The sequence below is a fragment of the Pipistrellus kuhlii genome, unplaced genomic scaffold (assembly GCF_014108245.1).
Source record: "Pipistrellus kuhlii isolate mPipKuh1 unplaced genomic scaffold, mPipKuh1.p scaffold_m20_p_30, whole genome shotgun sequence".
NCBI classification, from domain to species: Eukaryota; Metazoa; Chordata; class Mammalia; order Chiroptera; family Vespertilionidae; genus Pipistrellus; species Pipistrellus kuhlii.
Genome location: NW_023425530.1, coordinates 2516117 through 2541249, shown reverse-complemented (window position 1 = coordinate 2541249; position 25133 = coordinate 2516117). Strand labels below are relative to the sequence as shown.

The window sequence follows — 25133 nt, the reverse complement described above, 5'->3', positions numbered from 1 at the left end:
CAGCGCCTATTATCTGTCTTTTTGGTTGTAGCCATCCTAGTGGATGTGAAGTGATGTCTCATGGTTTTGACTTTCATTTCCTTAATTTTTTTAAATATACCTCTAAAAGTATAAAATCCACTTTAGTTTGAAGGCAGAACAGAAAACTGTCCAACGGTCAGATGTGGGCCCGTAGTTTGTTGACCCTGGTAGTACATGAGAATTAAATGGAGGCTTCTATAGATACCCCCCCTAGTGGCATCTACCCAGCTAGGGCCCCTTGCTCACCCAGAGGGCTGCCCTGTGTTCCAGATCCAGTGTAAGCTGTTTGTCTTTGACAAGACCTCGCAGTCTTGGGTGGAGAGAGGCCGGGGACTGCTGAGACTCAACGACATGGCTTCGGCTGACGATGGGACATTACAGTCCCGACTAGGTGAGCTGTGGGAGGGCCTGGACTGGTGCAGCATTCCCAAGGCAGTAAAGGGCAAGGTCCCAACTTGGCCCCTTGCCCCAAGGAGCAGGGCAGCAGGTCCTCACGGAAGAGCCCAGGGACCCACACCCTGAGGCCTGACCGGGAGGATCCAGCTGCCAGACTTCCATGACCTCCCTCTTTCTGAATGTGAAAGTGGGATAAAAGTATTTAGCAATTTTTAAACTTGTCTTCTGGTCATGAAAGTGTCTGTTGTTTTATGGTAGGATGGAAAAAGAAAAAATCAACTAATCTCCTGATAAAGAGAAATCTCTGCTAATATGTTGGTCCACTCCTGTTCTGTTTTTTTTCTTAAGGAAATGGGTCAATTTTATATTCTGTTCTTTTCACTATTTTGTGAGTATGTTCCTGTGTCATTAAATTTTCCTTAAAAACATGACTTTGGGAAAACTAATATATTCTGTTGAAAAATGAATGTATTAATATGTCACCATTTCCATATTGATGGACATGTAGTTTGTCCATAATTTTTCTGAGTATCATAAATGGTGGTCCTGGGCTGTCTACACTTGAATCTTATTCCCAGAAGTATGTTGATTACAAAATTGGGTTGAGGGGGTGTATATACATATATGCATGTTTGAAGAGAATCAGCATGTTCATTTGTCTATGTTGTGAAATATGTATGTTCACTTTTTTTGTTGTTTTCTTCCCACACAAAAATTGTCCTCCAGCCTTTACAGAAACAGCTATTCATGACCCAGTAGTAGCTTACGTTGCATCTTTTCAGAATTGTCTCAGAGATTGGAACAGGGATGAAAAGGGCCCTTCTATTTGGGCACCATTCTTTTTCTCCCGTGCACGTCCCCTCCCTTCCTTTTTCATTTTTTCTTAGGGAAATGTTCAAATGTATGTAGACAGAGAGAACACAGTATTTTCAGCCCCACAGCTCATCACCCACCTCCTCAGGCAGCAGCATGGTTACATTACACCCTCCCCTCCCTCATTGCGTTCCATCCCAGGACCTTTACTTTCACCCCACACAGCCTTTTACCTTGTCACAGACCTTCCCTCTGAGCCCATCTGAACTGCTCCACTGCCTCAAAGATGAGCCCTTTGGGCTTGTGAGGTCGGATTTAGAGGACACAGGGACCCCACAGGCCTCCCCAAGTCGGCCCAAGCCGCTCCCCATCCTGTGTGACCATCTGGATGGGATGACACCTTTTAATCCTCACCAGGCCTGTTTAATGGGAGAGCAAGGCTGGCTGGGTGGGCTCTGACACATTGGGCAGGCTGACTGTGGCATTGGGTCTGCTGCAGGTACATCCAGAGAGGAAAGGTCTGTACCCAGTTTTTCTTTGCCATATGCTTCCTTCAGTCTGTCTTTATCTCCTTTCTGCTGGAAGCTCTGAGCACAAGCTAGCCTCAATCCTTTTTCTAAGAAAACCTCAGGGACTTGGCCTGTGAGTGGGGGACAGTGAAGCGGTGTTGACTTTTATGTGACACGTGTGTCGATTTCACTAAGCTTCTTCATGAAGTCGCTTCTTGGCTAAGTTGTTATTTTAGCCATAAAAGGTAAACAGAAAGCGCCTCCCTAGTTCTACTCTTCAGCTCTGCACCCTGGGCACCAGCCTGGGGCAAGATTGTTCAGGGGGTGGGTCGGGAGTGAGGCCCAAGAGCCCCTCCAGGAAGCCCACCGCTAGTGTGAACATCAGGGAGCGCTGGGCCAGGCCCACAGTGCCACGGGGCAGAGGTGGCCACCGAACCTGAAGGGCCTTGCAGAGTAGGGAGGGGTGAGCTGCGGGGGCGGAGGACAAAGTTAAATCGAGAAGCAGAAACTTGGAGACCACAGATGGGAAGCATACCTAATTAAGGAATAAAAGTGCTTTTGTTTTCAAAGTTTATTGTTGGTGGGATTAAAACAATTAATTGAAACTAAAAAATGAAGTGTGAGTGTCCCCAGTGTGCAGCCCCTATCTGGCCCCACCCCCCTGCAGTTCTGCTTCTACCTAATCACCCACTTCCCCAAGGAAGGCTCTCATGGTGTGTGGACCGACAAAATTCGCTTACATGTGGCCTCTGACACCGCCAGTGGCGTTGGTGGTTCTGGGCCCAGAAAGCCAGGTGGTGGTGCCAGGCCAGCCCCAACATGTGTGGCTATTGCTCAGTGGACAGGTGGACAACTTTTGTGGACCTTGGGAGAGTCATGGGATTTCACCGTTTGGGTATGCTTTCCTTCCAGGTTGTGTCTGTTCTAGCTGGTTGTTGGGCTGGGGGTGGGAACCAGGGCTGAGTGGCCTTGTTGGTTGCAGTGATGCGGACCCAGGGTAGCTTGCGACTGATCCTCAACACCAAGCTGTGGGCCCAAATGCAGATTGACAAGGCCAGTGAGAAGAGCATTCGCATCACAGCCATGGATACCGAGGACCAGGGCGTGAAGGTCTTCCTGATCTCGGTGAGCAGCCACCCGGACAGGCTGGGCTGCCTGAACCCAAACAGGCCCCCTCCCCTAGACCAGGGCAACAACCCCGAGCTGCCACAGGAGGGAGGTTTCTTGGCACGTGCTGTCAGTCACCACACAGCTGTGGGGAGCACTCAGCACTGCTCTGAGAGCATGGCCTAGAGAGCAAGGAGGCCTCTAAGTGGGACCCATCCCCAAAGTAAGAGGCAGGAATGCCACTGTCACTTGAGGGCTGGCCCAGCCACAGGCTCTGGGAGCACTTGGAGGGGTGGGCCCCGGGCTGTGGGAGCTTTGGTCTGGGTCCCAGGTTGAGGAGAGTCCAAGGAGCTGTTTCCCCATGAAGCCTTATAATCAGGACTTCCTCTGCCTCCCCCAGGCCAGCTCCAAGGACACGGGCCAGCTATATGCCGCTCTGCACCACCGCATCCTGGCCCTGCGCAGCCGCGTGGAGCAGGAACAGGAGACCAGAACACCTGCACCCGAGCCTGGGGTGGCCCCATCCAATGAGGATGACAGTGACGATGACGACGTCCTAGCTCCGTCAGGGGCCACAGGAGGCGGTGAGCCAGCAGTCCCTGCCCTGGAGGGCGCAAGGGGGCTGGTTTCCTAGATCCCCTCTCATCCATTGCCGTTGGCCTGAGGGTGACATCTTGGTGTGGAAGCCTGACCCCGGGGGCTGGGGTGCCTTCCAGAGCGGGGACCTGATGGCGAGGCCACTGCTTCCCACAGGCGCTGACAACGAAGGGGACGGGCAGACAGCTGGGAGCACATAGCGCCGGGAGTTGGCCACCCGGGAGCCTGCTGCTTTGTCCGTCTGTCCACCCACCCGCCCGCCCCTCTCCGGCTTTGTCGAGGTGCGGGGCCCCGGGAACCACACTCCCCGCCGGGTTGGCCACAGTCCGGATCCGCAAGGCCCGTTCAGAAGCAGACTTGGGAACTGCTTGAATGTGGTTTGGGACACGAGACCTCATCATATTGATGAGCAAAACAAAAAGAACATTTCTTCCCTCCCTCCTTTGAATTGAAATGGCACATTAAGACTTGTCACGGCTTCTCACTGGGACTGGGATGCCTGGTTTCTTCACCTCATGCCGCCGCCATACCCGTGGGTTCCTGCCACCTGCCAGGCTACCAGGTCTGCTCCCACAAGTTAAACACTGGCCCTGCTGGATATTCTGCTACTATCTTTACCTCCCCTTCCCCACCTTCTGACTTGGGGTATATGTCTTTAGGTTTCTTTCCCCGAGTCTTTGTTTTTGGTTTCTTAGATTAAGATGCTCCTGTGTGTTGAGCAGGCACAGTTCCAACGTCCTCGTTCTCCCTATGGCCATGGCTTGTGTGTAGGGGCCTTACTGGGAGCTTGAGGTGCTTGAAGGCGCCCACTTGTTCCCCACCTGGGGCTCCTCCAAGCTATGAAGGAGTGTTGATGGCTAGGCCTCACAACTAGAGAGAGCTTATCTAGGAAAGGGTCACTGGATCTAGGAGGGTACAAGGGGGCTGGTTTCTGAGGTCCCCTCTCATCCATTCCCGTTGCCTAGAGGGTGATGTCTTGGTGTGGAGGCCTGGCCCTATTGGATGAGGTGCCTTCCAGAGTGGGGACTTGACAGTGAGGCCACTGTTTCCCACAGTAGCTGACAAAGAAGGGGGTGTGCATAGCGCCCCTCCCCTCTTGCTTGTCCCCATCATGTGTGTCACCTATCATCAGACACACAGGCACACACTTGCTTTCTGCTGTTGGCCATTCCTTGCCCAGCCCTGGATGTCACCGCCCCCAAGACCATGCAGGGCCAGGGCCCTCAATAACAGGCAGATGGGGGGGTCCCTCGCAGGGCCTCTGAGGAGTGGCAGGGGACTGGTTCCAGACTACAGTCTGCTGTCCCAACACTCGCAGCACACATGGGAGCGGGTGCTTTGCCCACCCCAGAGAAGTCCAAGATCCCAGCTGGGCACTGCCCCCCCTTGCAAAAAAGGTCCCTACTCACAGGGCCCCAGGGGATTTTAGAAGAAATTACCCAGCCCACTCAGTGGGAGGGAGAAGGCTTGGTCTCCATAGCTGTGCCACCCACACCTTGGGTTGACTTTGCAGCTTGAGCCTAAGCCATGGGAAGACACCACAGCCCTTCCCTCACCACCCCTCTTCCGACCCCCAGCAGATCTGGCTACATTTCTCTGCTTTAAGCCTTAGCCAACTAGTGACAAGTAAAACCAGATAATGCCCATGTGTTTTGGAACATTTATGTAAGATTGTCATATGAAATGTATTTGGGGACTACATTAAAACTTTTAACTAAAGCCCTGGCCTCCTGTGAGCCCCAGGGGCCTCAGGAAGCCCGAGGCCCTGGCCAGGAATGACTTCTGCCTCCCAAGGTAAGGCTCCTCCAGCAGCCTGGCCTGCCTGCTGCCCTGGGCCCCTGCCCCACACTCTGAAAAGGGTCACTGGATCTCAGTGCAGAGCCTGGCTTCACAGAAGAGCCATTTGCTGCTCTCCCCACACCCTTATCACATCCAGGGCCTCCTGGCTTCCCAGGAACCATGAGGGAGGGGCAGGGTGGGAATTCTAAGAGTCAAGGATTAACTGAGCAGAATGGGGTGAGGGGTGGGTGGGCATCTGCAGTGGCCTCATGGGGGAGAAGGAGGGAGGCTTTGTCCCACTTTGTCCTGTTGGCCAATCAAGGGCCTCAGACCTGGTCCAACCAGTTCTGCAGCCTTAATCCTCCCGCTCCCCTATAGCCCCCACCCCTGGGGCTGCCCAGCTGGAAGCTCACAGGGTGCCCTGGTGGAGTCCTATGCTACAGTGGGGCCAGCTGAGTGCATGCTGCTCACAGTCGCCAGGCGCTGGTCATCATGGCCACAAACTCCTCATCCGTGTCCATGGAGGCGCTCACACCACTGTAGTAGTCCTGGAACTCAGCCAGGGTGACCTGGGGGCAGACGGGCTCTAAGTAGGGATGGAAATCTAGGGCAGGAGGAGCTGGGGAGACCCCATAGGCGTCACCTACCTGCCCGTCCTTCTCAGAGGAATCAAAGTTGTCCAGGAAGCGGCGGAGCACCTCCTCCTCAGTCCACTCCCCGCTTTGCACCTTGGGGTGAGCGTGGCAGCTATACACCCCCCGAAGGTCATCCATGGTCACCACACCATCTCCACTGCGGTCCAGCTTGGAGAATGCAGCTGCAATGACCGCCTCCCGGGCCTGGGACATGGGGGGCTGAAAGAGGGAGAGTGATGACTAAGAGACCCCAACCCCTCTAGGCATAGAGTGCAGAGCGCAGGGGATCGCTGAGTCTCTTAGTGATGAATTACTGGGTGTCTGGTGTCTGCTGACACAGGAGTTTAGCACACCCCTTCCCCCATCCTCCTTGCCAGACAGGTGGGTGAAGGGACTGGTCCCAGTCAGCCAGCCTTACACGGAGTGCCCTCAGGAACTCCTCCAGGTCCAGCGTCCCGCTGCCGTCACGGTCCCATCGCCTGCACACACCCTCTGCCTCAGCCATGTCCAGCGCCAGCCCCAGCTCCGCCAAGCCCTGCTGAAGCTCCCTCGCATCCAGGGATCGGCTCCTGTCCCGGTCCAGGCGGCGGAAAAACCTAGGGGCAAGGGTCACAGTTGAAGAGTGATCTCCCTGGGGCCAGGTGGTCAGGAACAGGTGCGGGAACAGCTCACCTGGCAAGGCCCTGGATGCCAGAGGCCCCTCGGGACAGGCACTGTTCCCGGAGCCTCTTCACAGTGGCGTCCACCGTATCCATGTTAGGTTCAGGCTCTCTGGGCAGCTGGATGAGATAGAGGTCAAGTGGGTTTCCTGCTTGGCTGGCCAGGCTACAAGCTGGGTACCCCCTACTCACTCACCTGGCCTTGTATGTCCTGAAGTCCTCGATGGCCACTCCACTGGCTCCTGCCTGATTTGTCCTGTGTTGGCAGTGCGTTCTGCCCGGTAGGATTGTTGCTAAGGGACAGTGGCTCTGGAGACTGGGAGGGGCCCCAGCTGTAACCCTGACTGTGCCGAATGGCAGGACCAGGAGGAACAGCAGTGCTGGTTCATTGGCAGCCCCTCCACCCACTGTGCTGCTCACTCCCTGCCCTGCAATGCTCAGGCCTGGGACAGAGCCAGGCCCAGACCAGGGTGGGAGGTGGAGTCTTTCTGACCACAATGAGGGGCAGGCCACAGGCCTGCAAGGACCACCATGTCCTGGATGGAGGGAGGCTGAAGGCCCAATTCCTGTGTGACCTGAGACAGAGCCCCTCCTCTCTGGACTGTACTGTCCCCTATCCCTTTCACAGGGCAGCAGCCAAAGCTGCTGAGGGATTTGAGTTTAAAAGCACTGGTGGTGGCCCAACCCATGTCCAATGGGAGGTCCTGAGACCAGTGCTAGCTGAGTCAGGACCCAGCACTTAAGTTGGACAAAGCAGTTCCTGTAGTTATTAAGGGGCCAGTCATGGTGTTTTTGCTGTATGGGTCTTTAGGTGGTTGGTTTTCAGTTCTCAAACATCACTTGGTGGGCTTGCTCGTGGACAAGCTGGTGAGCCAGGAGGCTGCGGTACCAAATAGAGAAATGCTCCTGACCTGACATAATCCAGGAGGAACCAAGGCCACCATCACAGAAGGTCTTCAATCCAGATTTTGGACATCGTTGCCAACAGAGCATGACACCAACCAGCAGGATCCAAAAGGACGTTGGGACTCCCAAGGACTTAAAATGTGGGCCCTCGCCCTGGCTGGTGTGGCTCCGTGGTTAGAGTCAGCCCACAAAACGAAGGGTCATGAGTTCAATTACCTGTCAAGGGCACATTCCTGGGTTGCAGGTTCCATCCTGGCCCCAGTTGGGGCATGTGCAAGGGGCAACCAATCAATGTGTCTCTCACATCGATGCTTCTTTCCCCCTCCCTCTCACTCTCTAAAAAAAAAAAATTCAATGGAAAAAATAGCCTCAAAGATGGGATTAACCAAAAAATGTGCCGCCGCCGCCCCCCCCCCCCCCCCCCCCCTTGCTTTGGGGACCTCCAGGCCTTGCACTCAGCACAGTGGTGTGTGGTTAGGAATTCCTGACCCAGCGCTGCAATTTAAGCCACAGCTGATGTCACAGCTCACTGGCTCGCTGCAGTCCAGCATTCTTTGGGCAGTCAAAGAAATACCGCATTGTGTTTTTTAGTGTGTTGCATCAGTTTTTTCCCTATGGAAAATGTAAAATCTAACCACAATTAGTGTACCTCTGTTTGACATCTGTAAGAGAATCAGAATTTCAACAATAACTTCCAAAAATGGGTAGGAGTCCAGGCCCTCCTGACCCAGAGGCCTTTTCACTTCACCTTTAGTCTCCCAGCTGTGAAATGGGGCAGCCTGTGTCCACAGGCGGCTGCAAACAAAAATTAGACATAGTTGTGTGTGTAAAGCGCCTGTGGTACAAGCTCCTGTGACTGAAACAAGCCCTCACCCAGCAGGGACCAACCTAGACCAGGAACCACACAGTGGCCACCTCTCCAGCCCCCACACCTGGAAAAAATGAGGAAGGACCAGGCTGACAAACCACCCTATTTATTCTTGAGCTCACACAGGCCCCAGCCTGCCTTCCCTAATACAAACAGCCCCCCTTATTCATCCAGAGGAGAAAATGGGGATATTGTTATATACTGAGGGGTCAGTGTTAGATGCCAGGCAGACAACAGGCAGCATCCTGAGGACGGGATGGGTGCCAACCTTTCTAGTTGGAATAGGCCCTGCCCACAGCAGTTCCCGGTATGACAGTTTCCTGAGTAAGGAGGTGGGAAACAGCCCGGACTGGGCTGAGGAGAGCCCAAGGTTCCCTGGTTTGATAAGCAACACTCCCTGAATGGCTCTGGCCAAGAGCGCAGTGTAGAAAAAGGAGTTAAAAAATAGATTCTTTAGGGACTATAAAATATCTAGGAACCAGCTGCTTACTACAAAAGCTAGACTGGAGGGGTTTTATCTGAAGTGCTGGGAACTCTCAACTCCCCTCAGGGCCCACAGACCCAACCTGTTCCTACAGGAGTATCCGTGTAGAACAGAGGCTCTGCCTTCATGCAGCTCACACACTGGTGGTAAGAGCTATAACAAAACAAAAAAAAATAGCCCTGGCAGGCTTGGCTCTGGATAGAGGCTTGGCCTGTGGACTAAAGGGTCTGGGTTCGATTCCAGTCAAGGGCACAAGTCCAGGCTTCCAGCTCGATCCCTCATAGAGTGTGTAGGAGGCAACTGATCAATGATTCTCTCATCATTGATGTTTCTCTCTCCCTCTTCCTTCCTCTCTGAAATCAATAAAAATATATTTTTAAAGAAAAAAGAAATGCAATGGTAATGGCAGGGGTAGGGAGGAATTACTTCAGGTAGTAAGAGGCCTTTCTGAGGTGAAATTTGAGCAAAGACCCGAGTGACAAGGAACCCGTCATGTGACACCTGGGGAAGAGCATTCTAGACAGAGGGAGCAGCCAGTGTAAAGGCCTTGAGGCAGCACATTATCAAGAAAAGGTTAAGGGAGGTGTGGGTTTTCCAGGACAGCACAGTCTGGCTGCCAGCATCTCCCGTGCCCTACTCACACTGCCTTGAGTTAAAGGTTGAGGGAAGGACAGAGTTAGCAGGGAAATGTCTAGGATTTGTCTTCAAAGTAATTAATGCAAAACAGCATGAAGCTTGAAGCTCTTAATTCTAGTCTGGGGGCAATATGGCTCAACTAGAGCCTTGTCCCATGCACCAAAAGTTGCAGGCTTAATTCCCCTCAGCACAGACCGAGGTTGTGGGTTCAATCCCATCAGAGTGCATACGGGAAAACCAATGGATGTTTTTCTCTCACATCAATATTTCACTGTCTCCCTTCCTCTAGAACATCAATAGGTATGTCCTTGGGTTGGGAAATAATAAAAATAATTCTGGTTTGGGATGGAGTAAGAAAAAGCTCTATCGTGTGATAAGTGATGCTTCAGGATGAAAGAAAATCTGGACGGGAGGGAGAAGGGGAGAAGAAATTAATAATTTGGAACTTGATGCCATCTGTCTCCACTAGAGAGAGGTCTCAAACTCATGCTTTGGGGCCCGGACATCTGGCCCTAAGAGACGTGAAGGGGCTAATTAAAAAATTCACACTGTGGCTAGAGAGACTTATGGGTTCAGTTCCAGGCAGGCAAGGCCAAATCTGAAGCCAGAAATCCAGGTTTTTGTGTGTAAATGTTGCCAATTTTTCAACAAGGATAAGTGGTTCAAAGTTTTGTTTTTAAGAAGATTTGGACTAAACATTTTCTTTGCCTGCAGGCTGACCATTAGACTTTTTCTGATGCTTGGAAAGTATTATGGCTCTGCCATGGGGTTGGTTCCCCCTGGGACACTGGTGACACCCCCACCCTTGAGTACCCCCACAGCAGTAGGGAAAGTCTCCACAAGACCCTCTGTCTCCGTTCTGGTATCTGTGCTCTGGGGCTCACACAGTGGTCCCAAACACTGCTGGCTGGAGGTGGTCTCTGTCCCCTTCCTCCTCAGTGCTGTTGGCAAGGAGCAAACTGGGTGCTCCAGAGTGTGGGTGGCCAGGGTCACTGGCTGGTAGGGGACCCAGGCGCTCGGCCTCAGCAAGGGCTGCCAGCAGCCCAGCCAGGGGTGGTCGCTGGCGGCATATGTCCTGCAGCAGCTCGGCCCGGGGCTGCAGCTGCCTGATGAGCTTGTCCCTCTGGTGCACGGCCGCCTGCAGGCTGTGGACAGTGGCCTCGGAGGTCAGCAGCTGCTCCTGCAGAGCGGTGATCTCGCTGGCAGGAAGACAGAACTCGGTAGTAACAGTACTGAAGGGCCAGAGATGCTCCTGTCCCTTCTGATCTCAGGCTCCCCATCATCAGGATAAAGGGCTTATCCCTCACCACTGCCTCACGGCCTCCCCTTGACTGACTGGTTATGTCCTTCCCAAGTTCATAAATTGAATCCCTACATCCCAGTGTGATATTTGAAGGTGTGGGCCTTTGGAAGCTAAGGTTAGATGAGATCATGAGGATGGGAGCCTCATGATGGTAGTGCTCTTGTAAGAAGAGATACCAGGCAGCTTTCTCCCTCTCCTCGGTGAGGACACAATGAGATGACCAGAAGTCAGTCCTCACCAGGAACTGAATTTGCCAGTACCTTGATCTTGGACTTCTCAGCCTCCAGAACGGCGATAAATGCCTATTGTTTAAGCCACCCAGCTGAACAGACTCATGTCTCCTCCTAGCTCTTCCTGCAGTTCCCTCTTTCCCTACTTCTTTTCCTGTTTGTTGTTCAGCTTAGTAGGCTCCTCCTCCAGGAAGCATTCCCTCTGGATCTCCTCAGAACCATGTGTGTACCTCCTTCACAACCTCTCATCACCCCATGTTGTAACTGCCTAGTGATGTGTCTGCCTAAGGGCAGAGCTGTGAGATGTGTCCTGCTACCCAGCACAGTGTCTGGCACATTGTAGGTGAATTAATTAGTAAAGATGAATTAATCCAGCTCTGAATTGTTTCTCACCTGGGCCTCAGTATCTCCCCCTGAGCACTTGTCTCAGACCTTCCAATTCTCAGGTGCTAGAGGGACTCTCCAAAAACTTATAATGATCCTAGTTGGTTTTGCTCAGTGGATAGAGCGTGGGCATGTGGACTGAATGGTCCCAGGGTTCATTTCTGGGTAAGGGCATATACCCGGATTGTGGGCTTGACTCCCAGTAGGGGGCGTGCAGGAGGCAGCCAATCAGTGCTCTCTCATCGTTGATGTTTCTATTCCTCTCTGAAATCAATAAAAATATTGATTTATTATTTTAAAATATTGATTATATATTTAAAAAAAAAAAAAAAAAACCTTCTGGTAGCCATAGGTGGTTTGGCTCAGTGGATTGAGCATTGGCCCGCGGACTAACGGGTCCTGGGTTCAATTCCAGTCAAGGTCAAGGGCATATACCTTAGTTGCAGGCTGGAGCCCCAGCCCTCATTGGGGCACCTGCGAGAGGAAACCAATTGCTATGTCTCACATTGATGTTCCTCTCTGTCTCTCCCCCTTCCCTTCCACTCTCTCTCTAAAAATAAATGGGAAAATATCCTCGGGTGCGGATTACCAAAAAATAAAAAAAGAACAAAACATAAATTTCTGATATAGTCTTTGGGGTTGATGATACTTGGGCACAACAATATCACATCCTCTTCTGTTCAAGAACCTGCCATGGCTCCCAAAATCTACTCAAAGAAGTCGGTGGACTCTCTGTACCAGCTGTTTTTACTTTGTGGGGAACTTTTAAGTTAAAAAATCCACACACTTGTGTGACAAATCTTACACGCTGATGACTAATTCAAAATTTTTGGTGTTTCTTTTTTCAACCCCTCCGGTAGTACAGCCTCCAGTGCATGAATTCGGTTCCCCTGCCAGCGCTCCCTTTCCGATCTCGGCTCTGCCTCCGCCCACCTCCTAGAAGTTCGCCTGGCGGGCCCCGGGCCTCACCGGTCCTTGGCGCGGCCCAGCTCGTCCAGGGCAGCGCGCAGCTGCTCGTCGTGGCGGGCCAGGCGCTCGGCCTGGGAGCGCACCGTGCGCTCCGCCGCGTCCAGCCGCGCCTCCAGCTCCGCCGCGCGCCGGTGGACGGCCACCAGGTGCGCGTTTGCCTCGCGGATCTGCAGGGGCGGCGGCGCGGACATGGCCCCGGCGGCGGTCCAGGCCTGGCCACGCCCCTGGGCCGCCCGAAACCCGCGCTACCCCTGTGGGCCACGCCCCAAAGGCCCACGCGGGACCACCGGGCGATTGGCCGCAGCAGACTGGGTAGGGCCCGAGCCCAAACACCTTGATTGGTCCCGGAACCCCAGAACTCCGCCCCTGGCCCGGGCCTGTTCTCCGGCAGCACGGCCCATTCGGGCTCTGGCAACGCCATTGGTTACTCGGCTCAGGAGGTAACATCGCGATTGGTCCGGGTTCCGCGACCGAGCAAGTCTGACCACGTCGGTTGCGCTTCTCAAAAACCACTGGATTGGGCAAGTCCACGCCCCTTGGGCAATCGTACGGCTCCGGATTGGTCCAGCCCCCCGCAGGCTCTGTCTCTGGTCCTCGCCTCGTCCCCAAGCGTACTGCGTACTCCATCCGACACAGGTCTCGGGCCAGCCGCCAGCTGGGCACAGGCCATGTCCTTCTAAGATCTTAGTACGAGGGTCAGTCACTTCCCCCTCAAGCCCGCTCTGGACCCCGGCCACGCCCCAAAATAGTTGCACGCGGTTCCGATTCCTGCGGGGGGACAGGCCTCAGTGCGTGACCACGCCCCTAGGCAGATTCTGACGCAGCAAGTGGCCACATTTTCGCTACGTCCCGCCCCATAATTACCTCTTGCTCCAGTCAAAGTCAGTCCCGTCCCACTCGCGTCCTAATCTTAGCGCCTATGTTAGTCCGGCCCCTATGGTGGGTCCCACCCTCGGGAGTCAGACCATTCCTAACCTAGGGCCTGCTGAGCTAGAAATAGGGAGCTCCGACCTCACTGATCCTGGCTGGCCTCGCCTTTCCCCTCCAGAAATCTCCCGGGGTGGGGGCGGGGCACGAGCCCTTCCTTTACGGCTGTCCCGAGCTCGGCGCGTGCGCGCAGTTCGTGTCCATGGCCGCGGCACTCAATAAAGTTGCATTGCTTGTTGCGGGCCTGTCCGCCAGGGGTGCTGCGCGCGCCTCCCCGGAAGTCTCGCGATAGCGAGCGGCGGCTGCCCTTGGCCCTGGTTACTGCCGGCTGTGGAGCGCGGGGCTCGGGGTCGCAGCCATGGCGCGGCTGATTCGGCGGTACTGGGACATCCCTGACGGCACCGAGTGTCACCGCAAGGCCTACGCCAGCACCACGATCACTGGCGCCGTTGGTGAGCGCCGACTGGCCGGGCCCCGAGGGCGCAGGGTGCAGGGAGGTCATAGGGTCACCGGGGGCTATCCGAGGGCGGCCTGGGGGACTGTGGATCTCGCGAGGTGGCATATGGGTTTTCCTCAGCGTGTCTGGGGATACCCTGTACGAGATAGACTTTGTGGGGTGTCGGACTAATTCAGAGGGCGCAGGGAGGCCGTAGGGCCAGTGGGAGCTGTCCAAGGGGGTCACATCAGGGCTGGGAATGTCGCGGGGTAGCGCGTCATCCCCGACAGGGTGTCTGGGGCGGTCACGGGGAACTCATGAGAGAGACGTTTGGGGGCGGAGAGGGGGTGTCTAGCAGAATTGGAGGGCTCCAGGAGGTTGTGGTCCATGTTACAGGCTGGTTACTGGGATTGTCAGAAGTGATCCCTGACAATTATTGAAGTGACACGGGCTCTTTGGAAGGCATGGAGTGAGACAGGGCCATTATCGAGGTCAAAGGAGCCGGAGGATAATGAGACTTTCTAACGGGTTAATGTTGAAATTACTGGGGAAGAGGGGACAGGTTATGGGTTATTATTGGGATGTCTGAATGGGGTACAGAAGACTTGAGAAAGGATGCAGAACAGTTGTGTGCTCAGGGACATCTGAAGTTTTATTGGGGCCACCTGAGGGTTGCTAGGAGTGCCGAGGAGATCACAGGCGAAGTGAGTCAGGGACAACTTCCTGTAAGGAAAGCCTTGGGGGTGTGAGGGGACCCACAGCACTAGCATTCCCCTGCAGAGGAGACCCCGAGTCTCACCCCTTCTGGTCCCCTCTTTAGTCTATCATAGTCTCCCTGAGAAGCAGATTTGGTGGTTTTGGCCACCTTTTGTAGCTCCAGCTCCAGAAACAGGCCTGGGCAGAAGTTTGGGTAGACCTAATAATCCCGATCATTATCTGCACATTTAGTAAGACCATTATCTCCACTTCTCAGCGGTGGAAACTGAAGGTTGAAGAGGTGTATTAACTGCCCCAGGGTCTTTTGAAGCAAGGCTGCACATCCAGGTCTGCAGATCTCCGGGGGGTGCCTGGGGCAAGGAATGTGTGCACTGGGTCCTTATGGAGGGTGGTCAACAGAAAAGGCTGAAGAGGGGGCCCCAGGGGGTGGGTTATATGGAGTCTACTTGAATGGCAAGTTATTAGGACAAGTTTAGGGCATGTGGTGGGATCTCTGTGGGAGCCCTGGAGGGCTGCACCGTGTGGGATCAGCTCACTGTAGGAGTTCTCTCGTGCATTCTTATGGGGAGATGATGTCACTGATGAATGCCTGGAAGGTCCTGATTAAAGCCCAGGAGGGTGGAGCTTTCAGGGAGAAGATTGGGAGAAGTGATGCTTTAGGGCAGTGATTTCCGACCCTTTTCATCTCATGGCACACATAAACTAATTAGTAAAATTCTGCAGCATAACAAAAAAATGTATTTCTGCCCATCTGACAAAAAAAAAAAAAAAAAAAAAAAAAAGGTGCATTGGTTGAAAATCTGAAAATCAGCTGCTTTAGTGGATTTTTAAATATATATATATTTTATTGATTTTTTTAGAGAGAAAGAGAGAGGGACAGAGAGTTAGAAACATCGATGAGAGAGAATCATCGATCAGCTGCCTCTTGCACACTCCCCACCGGGGATGTGCCTGCAACCAAGGTACATGCCCTTGCCCGGAATCGAACCCAGGACCTTTCAGTCCCCAGGCTGATGCTCTATCCACTGAGCCAAACCGGTCTCGGCGTGATAGAGTATAGTGGATTTTGAAACCAAGAAAAACATTAATGCTAGTGTTTGTGAGTGGGAGTGTACATGTGTGCTTTCACCATTCAACTTGACCTCTGGATCCCCCCTTACCTACCCTCATTCCCTACCTCCCCTCAGCCCTCATAAGAGCACTGGTTTCCTGTTTCACTTCCTGAGCTGGTGAGCCCCTGGAGGAAGCCCTATGGTCAGCAGAGGCACCTTGTAGACACACCATAACTTTTTGAAGGAAAGAAGGTAGACAGTAACTGTGAATGAATGAATGAATGAATGAATGAATCAGGGCACATAGTGATTATGTGAGTGAATGAATTTTTTAAAATATATTTTATTGATATTTTACAGAGAGGAAGGGAGAGGGATAGAGAGAAACATCGATGAGAGAGAAACAATGATCAGCTGCCTCTTGCACACCCCCTACTGGGGATGTGCCCACAACCCAGGTACATGCCCTTGTCTGGAATCGAACCTGGGACCTTTCAGTCCCCAGGCCGACGCTCTATCCACTGAGCCAAACTGGTTTCGGCAAGAGAGAATGAATTGTTGAATGATGGTTGTGGATACAGTAGCTATTTGTGAGTGAATAAATGAACCAGGGTCCTGAGTAACTGAATTGAATGGATGTATGTGGGTGCATAGTAACTGAGTGAGTGAATGAATGAATGAATGAATGATGGCACACAGTAGCTGTAAATTAATGAAAGAACAAATGTGCAGTGTCTGGAGGCCACTATGGGAGGCTAAGAAGAAGCCTAGAGCAGGCCTAGGGGTTAGGAAGGTGTGAGTCAGAGATCCTTGTGTGCTGGGGGTCGCAGCATCTGAGGAGTGGACCAAACGCCTGGAGAGGTGGGCTGTCAGGCCACCATGCGGGATGATTGCTTGGGGAGGGTTGGGGTGGAGCAGTCTTGGCCCTGGGACAATCAGGGGGCTCTCAGGTCGCTTGCTCCAGTTGAAGGAATTCTAAGGGCATGTGGGATGGTACGGGCACTCTGTGTGTCCATCAGGGCCAGGACCACGGGCACATGGGAGGCGGTTGATAAGGTGCCCCCCAGGGCTCCCTGCATGACTGGGCTTGGGGGCACCACTGAATCTTGTAAGTGGTTCCCCTTCAGGGCATCCTAAGATCCTTATTCCTAGCCCAGCTCCTGAGACCAAGACTCACAGGTCCCAGACAGGTCTGGGAGGCCCCGCCAATTAAGTCTTTAAAAGGGACCACAGCAGCTCCAGTGAGCTGCATTCAAGCCCAGCTAAGATGGGGGTACTGCTCAGCCTAGAGGTTCCATGGGTGGGTCCTGAGAAGCAGGTGAAGCCTGCGGCCAGGGCTGATGTGAGGGGTACACTGTGGCCCCAGGGTCAGAATCATCCGTTTGCGATCTGCTCTGCTTAATGTCCTCAGGCAAGTCACTCTGCCTCTGATGCCTCCCCGCCATGAAGCAGCAGATATAAGGGTAGTGAGCCCTCGGGTCCTGAGGAGGGTAGTACAGCAGTACTTGTGACAGTTCTCTTTTGTCTGGAATGAAATGGGCTTGCCTCGAGATGTCCCTGATCTAGGCAACACTGAGGGTCTGTAGGGAGAGGAGGGGTGCATTGTTGCCCTGAGCAGGGTCAGCTGGATGATGGGGAACCCCGTGTTGGGCTGTTCTGGTGACAGGCAGCCAGCCAGGTGGGCCCTTGTCTGCCCCAGCCTTACCCCAAACCCACATACCACCCCAGCTCAGTGGCCACTCAGAATTCTTCACCTTGGTCCTTGCCACCCACCTGGCACTCAGCAGCAGACACAGCCCCCACTGGGTCCCTCATGCATCAACAGCCAAGGTCAGGGGCAGGGTGGTCAGGCCGACAGCAGAGATGGAAAGGCAGAGATGGAAAAGCTGATGGCAGTGGCGAGGCCAAGTGGATATGGGCATCCACCCAGCCAGCCAGGTGTGAGGGACAGGCCCAGGCCGGAGCTGCCGGTGGGGAGGGGGACCTGGAAGCATTGGCAGCCCAGGAGCCAAGCCTCTGCCAAGGAGGATTAGGCCATGGAGCTCCGGGTCCCACAGAGAACAGAGCCCTCATGGGAGAGGAGCCCAGTGCCAGGGGCTCTGGGAGTGCTGCTGGGCGGCGGTGCCTGCACTCAGGGCTAGGGAGCAGCCTGGCTGTTGAGGCCTGGGCCTCCCTGTGCTCTGTGTACTGGGCTGGTGCCCTGCGGTGGGCCCGTGGGGGTGGCGGGGACCGGGGCAGGCCTTCTGCGGGTTTGATTAGGCCTTGTGGGGAGCCTGGGGGCTGAAGGCAGGGTGAGAGCCCAGGCTTTGCAGCAGCAGACCTGCGTTCCCACCCCAGCTGAGATACCTTGTGGGGCACAGTAGGGACCAAGGGAGGAAAGGTTTATCAGGTGACAGAGGGGCCTGCTCCCCAGCCAGGGCCACTCCTCAGTGCAGAGGCCCAAGTCTGAGCCACCCTACCCCTCATCCTGCAGGCCTGATCACCTCCGCCTACAGCGTCGCCCTCAAGCCCCCTGGCTCCTTCCTGGAGGGAGTGGCCAGGACAGGACGGTACACATTTACTGCAGGTGAGCAAACAGTGTGTGAGGGGCAGGGGGGCATCTTCTCTTCCGTGTCCCCTCCGGCACTGGCCTGGCAATCCTGCCCCGCCAGGCCCTGGCTCAGTGCCCACCCCTTCCTACCTGCCCCACAGCTGCCATTGGTGCCGTGTTTGGCATTGCCTCCTGCGTCAGTGCCCAGGTCCGACAGAAGCCCGACGACCCCCTGAACTACTTCATGGGCGGCTGCGCTGGAGGCCTGACGCTGGGAGCACGCAGTGAGTGAGCCCCCACCCTGCCCTCCCCCGAGCCTCCTCCCTGCGCGCTCCATCCCGACGGGGACCCGGAGGGCCGGCTGTGCAGGACACAGAGGAGGGGGCACTTGCTATGAAAGCTCCCAGTGCCAGTTCAACAGTAGTAACACCTGCTGCTGCTTTAAGCACCTGCCATATCCCCACCTCACCAATACTTCCCTCCTCCCTTTCTCCCCACGCTCATCCTGCTGCAGCCATACGAGCCTCCTCCGTGTTCCTCCAACACGCCATGCCCCGTCCTGCCCCAGGGCCTTTGCACAGGCTATTCTCTGCTTGAATGTCCTTCCTCCAGATGTCAGCATAGCACGCTCGCGCGCGCGCGCGCGCGCTCTCTCTCTCTCTCTCTCTCTCTCTCTCTCTCTCTCTCTCTCACTAACTTCTCTGTTCCCCACTACCCTCACTCCCTCCTTTGTGGCGCTTTGTCAGAGAATTTGAGGTCACTGCCTGTTTCCGCCACCAGCCTATAAGCACGAAGAAGGTGGTGCTGGTTCTTGTACTACCACCCCCACTTTACAGGTGTAATGACTAAGGCCCAGGGAGGGGGCTGAGGTGGCCTGAGGTCACCTGGGATCCAGCAGAGCATGCCTCCCTGGTGGAAGGGGTCTGGCCCAGGCCAGCCTGGCACGGTGGAGCCCCCTGAACAGAGCAGACGATGCTCTTTCCTCCTCCCGCAGCCCAGATGCCACACGAATATAAACTGCCCTGGCCGAGCAGGCTGGGAGTGTCAGTGGCGAGTGCCAGCCAGGCAGAGAAGGAGGGCACTGCAGAGGGGGATGCCCACACTATCCTGCTTTTGCCTTTATTTTTAAAAATATACATTTGGCCGAAACTGGTTTGGCTCAGTGGATAGAACATCGGCCTGCGGACTAAAAGGTTCCAGGTTCAATTCCGGTCAAGGGCATGTACCTTGGTTGCAGGCACATCCCCAGTAGGGGGTGTGCAAGAGGCAGCTGATTGATCATTCTCTCTCATCAATGTTTCTAACTCTCTATCCCTCTTCCTTCCTCTCTGTAAAAATTCAATAAAATACATAAATATATACACACACACACACACACACACACACACACATTTGTATTAATTTCAAAGGAAGCCAGAGAGAGAAACATCAATGATGAGAGAGAATCATTGGTCAGCTGCCTCATGCACACTCCCTACTGGGACTGAGCCCACAACCCAGACATGTGTCCTGACCAGGAATCGAACTATGACTTCCTCGTTCATAGGTTGACTCTGAAGCGCTGACCCACCTGGGCTGGGCCTGCCTTTGCTTTGAGACCTTGGGTGAGGTCTGGGTTTGGCATGCGCCCCCAAGCCTGTGAAGGGGTGTGAGCCCCACACAGAGCAAGCAGAGCCCCATCCTTGGCGGCAGCTTTCAGGCCGTCAGTTGCAATCTGCTCCTTGGTTCACAAACCATGGGGTAGACGGGGGGCCTGGTACCAGTACTCAGCACAGGCTGGGAGTCCCCAGTGCGGCACCTGCCCAGCAGCCCCTACCCTTCCTCCCCTCCCATCCTGACAGCCTGTATTCCTGCCTCTCTCTCTGCCTCAGTTTTCACACACCTTCGAAGTCAGAGGGTTAAGTGACTTAATCCCTCGAGGGAGGAGTTCCTGCCGAGGCGGGGGGGTGGGGAGGTATGGGCAAGCCGCACAGTCCCTGACGCCACCCTCTTGGCCCTCGCAGCTCACAGCTATGGAATCGGCGCTGCAGCCTGCGTGTACATGGGCGTAGCGGCCTCCCTGGCCAAGATGGCCCAGCTGGAGGGCTGGGAGCTGTTCGCAGAGCCCAAGGTGTGAGTCCCGCCACCTCCCTCAGCCTCGAGCAGGTGGAAATGCCCCTAAAATTAAATTTTATGTATATTTGCGTGTGTGTGTGTCTTCCTTTTCTCCTCCCCCGCTCTCCGGGGTGAGAGTGACAGGCCAGCGCCAGCTAGGGAGACTCGGGGTGGATTCGGAAGGAAGGGAGGATGGGAGCAGGAGATTAGGCACCTGGATTTGTTCCTCACTGACCAGAGGCACCAGCTGGCCTTGAAGCAGGGAGCGGGTGTCGGGGGGCAGGAACCTGTGCGTGGGAGCTGGGACAGCGCCCACAGCCCTTCCTGCTGCTCCCCTGCAGGCACAGACCATCCTCTGTCTGGGCCTCCCCCCAAAGCCAACAGCATGCGGAAAACACGCCCACGGCCCACGCACAGCCCGACTCCAAATTCCCGGGCATTGGAGCAGAGAGCCGCAGATGGCCCCCCCAGAGCCTTGTCCCCATCTGACAGGTGGGTGACAGGCCACTGAGAGCCTGCAGGGCAGGGGGCCCTGGCAGCAACAAGAGGAGAGACTTGAGATCCTCACTGGCCGCCACCTGTCAGGCACAGTGATTTAGGCAGCCCCAGAACACTGGCCGCCTCGGCCCCCAGACTTTCTGCAGAACTGGCTCGGTGTTTCCTGGCAGCCGGAGAGGAAGGCCTGGCTTGCTCCAGCACGCTGAGATGGGTCATAAATTAGGGCCCTCCGGTCCCCCTGGGAGCAGGGTTGTGCCCTGGCGGGGTCTGGGCTCTGCAAATTGCCTTGGGGGCAGCAGGAGCAGGCCAGGCTGGTTGCAGCTCTCATACACCCTCCTCACTGCGCCCCTCCGTACCCCTCCTTTCTCTCACGTCCACCCCCAGGGCCTAGACATGGTTGAAAGCCAAACTTGGAGCCTTGCTTTCTCTTCTGTCCAGCCCAGGTAATAACTCAGCCGGGTGTTGATCGGCTAAAATTAAACTCTGCAGAGCACAGTCCGGGCACTGCTGCTGTCAGCCACTGGCCTGTCACTGCTCAGTTTTTATTGCCCCAGTATAGCCACTCCAGGTCTCTTCTGGCCCTCCCCCCCAGCCTCCCCACGCCCCATGATGAGGGACCCCTGCCAAGAACGCCCTCCCTGGAGGGGGCACCAGCATCCTGCGCCTGGACTTGGGTTCCCTGAGGAAGAATGGAGACACCCTACCCGCCCATGGGCTGAGGGGAGGGGCCCAGGCGCCTGGCTGAGCCCTGAGGGTGCTGGGCTTCCAGACCTGCCTTCTGGTTTCAACACTTGGTTCTTTCCTGGCTCCATCCTCAGTTTTCCCATCTGGCAAGTGGGGTGCAACCAGGGCCCTCATAAGATACTCAGTGAGGAGGGAAATGACTGTACCCTGGGAATAAGCTCCCCACACCCTCTGGGGGACAGCCCCTCTGCTCCTGCACCAGCCTGGTCTGTTCCTTCAGTGGCCGGCAGGGGGCAGAGCTCACCGTGCTCAGCTGGATGGCTGGCCACTCCAAAGCCTCTGGCCCTGTGGTGTCCACATTCTGTCTCTGCCTCCTTGTCTGCTTCCTCTTCCCATTCATCCTGCCCGAGTCAGCAGGGGTGACAAAGTCTAAAAGTAGGTACCACAGACCCAGACCCATTGCATGGAGGACCCTGAGGGCTGGAGCAGGGAGGTGCCTGCTCAAGGACCTGTACCAGACCCACCTGCACTTCCCTCCACACCCTTCCTCAGCCTCCCCCACCACTTCTCCGAAGCTCAAACCCCGTGCCTGATGGAAAGGGAAGGTTCACAGCCAGGCAGCCCCTTCCTACCTCCCAGCCTTGGTTTCCTCTAGAGACACCTCAGGCAGGGACTGTGCTCACCACCCACACAGCCCTCTGGTGGGCCGGCCGCCAGTGTCTAAGCAGAGCTGCCAGGCCCCCCAGAACAGGCCAGGAGGGAGCAGCTGCCTGCTGGCTCCAGGGAGCCCCCAAACCCAGGCCCCCTTGCTCATAAACATTTACTAGGCTGTGAGGGGTTGACATCATCCCCGTCCCACACACAGGCCCCAGGCCCCCCACCCCTCTGCCTGGAACCCCACCTCCTGCCCAGCAGTCCCTGCCTGGGGCAGCGGAGGACTTGGCCAGAGCTCCCCCTGCCCCCAGGTGAGGTCTTCCCAGATGTGCATGGGGCAGAGGGCATGGGGCAGAGGGCATGGTAAGACCATCGGGAAGAGCGCAGCAGGGAGCCTTAGGGCCTTACTTTCCCTCCCCGCAGACACTCCCTGAGGACCAGGGCCCTGACACTTCCCGGTGGGCCAAGCCTGCAAGGACTGCTCAGCAGGGCGTCTCTGAGCCCTCGTCGCCCAAAAAATGTATGCGATCCAAGAAAGACTAAGAGAGAAACCCTGCAGCCTTCCCACCTGCCAGCTATTCCTATCAGTCCTGCTTCACAGACAGGAAACGAGGCCCAGGGGTGGCAGAGGGCTGAGCTCACAGCGCCGCCGAGTTGTTTTGTTATTGTTCGCTGCTGTTAGGACAACACGCAAAATGTCTCGTCTCACAAAGACCTTCCAAGTGGGAGTGGTGGGCGTGACGAACAAAAGCAACCCAATGGGACCAGGGGATCCCCAAAGGCAAAATGATACCCCGCAGATTTCTTTACGAAGTTCTGTTGGATGTAGGCCGAGTGCCTGTTGGTCCAGCGGGGACACACGAGGCTACGGAGATGGCCCCTTGGCCCTGGGGTTTGCCGCTGCTTCCCTGGGCCCAGCCCCCACCATCACTCACCTGCCCCAGGTCTGGCTCCAACCCCTGCTCCCCCTTCCAGCCCCCCAGTCCATTCTCCCCTCAGCAGTGACCAGAGAGAGCGCCTGTGGACACTCAAGTCAGGTCCTGCTCCTCTGCCCACAGCCTCCGGCTCCCACTGGGGCACGTGCCTGAGTTCTCCCCACGACCTGCCCCTGTCCCTTTCCTGCCCTCACCTCCTGCATCTCTCCCTGTCACTCACTCCGCTCCAACACACCAGACACAGTTCTGCCCCAGGACCTTTGCATTTGCCATGCTCTCTCTGGACAGCTGTCTCCCCAAAAGTCCCCCCAGCTCTCCCCCTTGCTTCCTTCAGCTTGAACATCACCCCACTGAGGCCTTCCTGACACCCCATCGCATGCCCTCCCATCTGGCCAGCAGGGCACCACATCCCCTGTGCCCTCTTCCACCTTTGCCGATAGACTTACCAGCTTCTAAATCCCATGTCACCATCACCGGTATTGTTTAGTGGGAGGTGGGTCTCCTCAAGGTCTGGAACATATCCTGGCTGCCTCCCATGGTCAGCAGCCAGCCAAGAAACACAACAGGCTCCATAAACGTGGCCCAGCCCTGTTTCCTGGGTGCCAGCTCTGGGCATGGCTCCCCTCACTCCATCCCATGAACGCTGCATGGAGGGGGCAGAAGGAAACCATCCATGCTCGAGTCTCCAAGACAAGAGTTAGAATTCACCTACACGTGTTTACTGAGCACCTATCTGTGCCAGGCGTAGTCTTAACCCGGGGGACGGATCAGCCAGCAAGGTCCCTGCCTTCCCAGAGCTCAAAGTCTAATCTGGAATGAGAAATAGTAAAACAGGCAGTAAAAAAAAAAAAAAAAAAAAAAAAAAAAAATAGCAAGCACATAAATGGGCATGAACTGTGCTCGAAAGAGAAAACCAAGGTGGCATGAAGACACAGGTGAGCCCTGGCCATTGTGACTTGGTGGTTAAGAGCCTTATCCCAGTACACCAAGGTTGCAGGTTCGATCCCCTGTCAGGGCACATACAAGAATCAGCCAATGAATGTATAAATAAGTGGATGTTTCTCTCCAAAAGCAATCAAATACATATAAAGACACAAGTGAGGTGGTGAGGTTGCTCTTAGCAGGGGTGGGGTGGTCAGGGAGGGACAAAAGAAGCCAGTCTCAGGTTACTTTGGGGGAAGGGTGTTCCAGGCAGCGGGAACAGAGTGCAAAGGCCTTGGGCTGGAATAGCTGGCTAAACATCCCCCTTCTCCCCCCCAGCTAGGAGGCCATGCGCTGCTGGGTGGGGTGGACAGTGGTGAGAGGGCAGGCCATCAGGCCTCTTGCCCATGTGGACACAGCAAGTCAGAGCAGGATTTACTGCCTTGGGGAACGCTGGCCGCCAGATACCACAAAATCCATCCTTCTGTCGTGCTGGGTCCTTCTGGGCAAAAACATTTCCCTTGTCCGGGCAGAGACACGCCCGGGAGCAGCGCCAAGAGGGCTGCTCGAGGAGGAGCCAGAGCTGGATGCCCCGGGAGCACCATACCCCTGGGATGCAGGGTCCCCATCCAGGGGGGGAGGGCGGAGGTTTAGGTCTGGCTGGATTCTGGTGGGGGGCCCAGCCCACCCTCCCACCTGGCCCTCCAAGCCCAAAGCCAGAGTTGGGTTTGTCATCACTTCAGGGGGCCGGAAGTGGAGGCAGAGCTTGCCAATCCCTACCCAGTCTGGCTTGATATCTAGGGCTCAGAACCCAGCAGAGGCCCCGGTTCCCTAGCTGCAGATCATCTCGGGCGTCCCCTGCAGGTGGACTTTACCTGTGGGGAAACTGAGGCACGAAGCAGTTTCCCCCTCCCCCCAACACCCTCAGGCACCCTCCCTCCCTTCCTCAGGTCCTCCTTGGATCTGGGCAACTAGCAAAGCCTGGCTCAGCCCCCAGCCCCATATCGGTGCTTACGGGTTCCTCCGCAGAGCCAGCCACGCCTCCCAGTGGCTTCTGGAACACTGGGTGGTCGGCCTGGTCTCCCTCAGGCCTGGGCCCAGCACACACAGCCCATGTCTCACACCACCACCACTACCACCACCGCCCCCCTCCCCTCCCACCCCACCCCACCCCGCCCCTGGGCCCTGCCGGGCTCTGAGCATTGGATGAACCAGAGCAAGAAAGGTGTGAGCCAAGCGAGGACAGGGCTCAGGGCCCACGGGAAGGCTTCCGGCCCAAACAGAGGGGCTGCAGGCAGACCCATGGCCTGGCCTAAAACCCCCTCCTTCCCTCACACCCATCCAGATGCTTTCGTTTTGCCCATTGTTTTGTTCACCGTCATCTTTCTA

The 25133-nt window shown here is 55.6% G+C and overlaps 4 protein-coding genes and 1 long non-coding RNA gene across 29 annotated transcripts in view; 3 read left to right on the top strand and 2 right to left on the bottom strand.

Annotated features, from left to right (window-relative positions):
* The window catches only part of RANBP3 (RAN binding protein 3), a 60630-nt gene extending 56703 nt beyond the window's left edge, over positions 1-3927 (top strand). For 22 of the 23 annotated variants that reach the window (XM_036460052.2, XM_036460049.2, XM_036460047.2 and 19 more), the window contains 4 exons: positions 292-412; positions 2722-2864; positions 3247-3430; positions 3600-3927. In XM_036460052.2, coding sequence (XP_036315945.1) covers positions 292-412; positions 2722-2864; positions 3247-3430; positions 3600-3643 — 492 coding nt within the window. In that variant the 3' untranslated portion in view covers positions 3644-3927. Of the gene's footprint in view, positions 1-291; positions 413-1473; positions 1561-2721; positions 2865-3246; positions 3431-3599 lie in introns of those variants that run through there. The other variant, XM_036460053.2, reaches the window with a different exon arrangement.
* Positions 3928-4123: 196 nt separating this feature from the next.
* CAPS (calcyphosine) lies at positions 4124-7738 on the bottom strand. Of its 3 annotated transcripts, XM_045589155.1 has the most exons (5): positions 6713-7731; positions 6530-6636; positions 6276-6453; positions 5870-6076; positions 4124-5791 (listed from the first exon to the last, which is right to left on the bottom strand). In XM_045589155.1, exons 2-5 carry the CDS (start codon positions 6610-6612, stop codon positions 5690-5692), a joined length of 570 nt encoding a protein of 189 aa, XP_045445111.1. In that variant the 5' UTR covers positions 6613-6636; positions 6713-7731; the 3' UTR covers positions 4124-5689. The 3 variants fall into 3 exon arrangements, with proteins under 3 accessions (XP_045445111.1, XP_036315952.1, XP_036315951.1); XM_036460059.2 differs by having other exon boundaries at positions 4124-6076; positions 6713-7738; XM_036460058.2 differs by having other exon boundaries at positions 4124-6076; positions 6530-7738.
* Positions 7739-7770: 32 nt separating this feature from the next.
* On the top strand, positions 7771-9805 carry LOC118731423. Its single transcript, XR_004991870.2, has 2 exons — positions 7771-8132; positions 8214-9805. It is a non-coding gene; the product is annotated as an uncharacterized LOC118731423 (long non-coding RNA).
* Positions 8381-13158, bottom strand: VMAC (vimentin type intermediate filament associated coiled-coil protein). Its single transcript, XM_036460063.2, has 2 exons — positions 12297-13158; positions 8381-10609 (listed from the first exon to the last, which is right to left on the bottom strand). The coding sequence occupies exons 1-2, from the start codon at positions 12485-12487 to the stop codon at positions 10291-10293; spliced, it is 510 nt and encodes a 169-aa protein (XP_036315956.1). The 5' UTR covers positions 12488-13158; the 3' UTR covers positions 8381-10290.
* A 342-nt stretch (positions 13159-13500) lies between these two features.
* On the top strand, positions 13501-20137 carry NDUFA11 (NADH:ubiquinone oxidoreductase subunit A11). The gene is made up of 4 exons (XM_036460064.2): positions 13501-13675; positions 17902-17994; positions 18120-18242; positions 19962-20137. Exons 1-4 carry the CDS (start codon positions 13582-13584, stop codon positions 20072-20074), a joined length of 423 nt encoding a protein of 140 aa, XP_036315957.1. The 5' UTR covers positions 13501-13581; the 3' UTR covers positions 20075-20137.
* The last annotated feature ends 4996 nt before the right edge of the window (positions 20138-25133 follow it).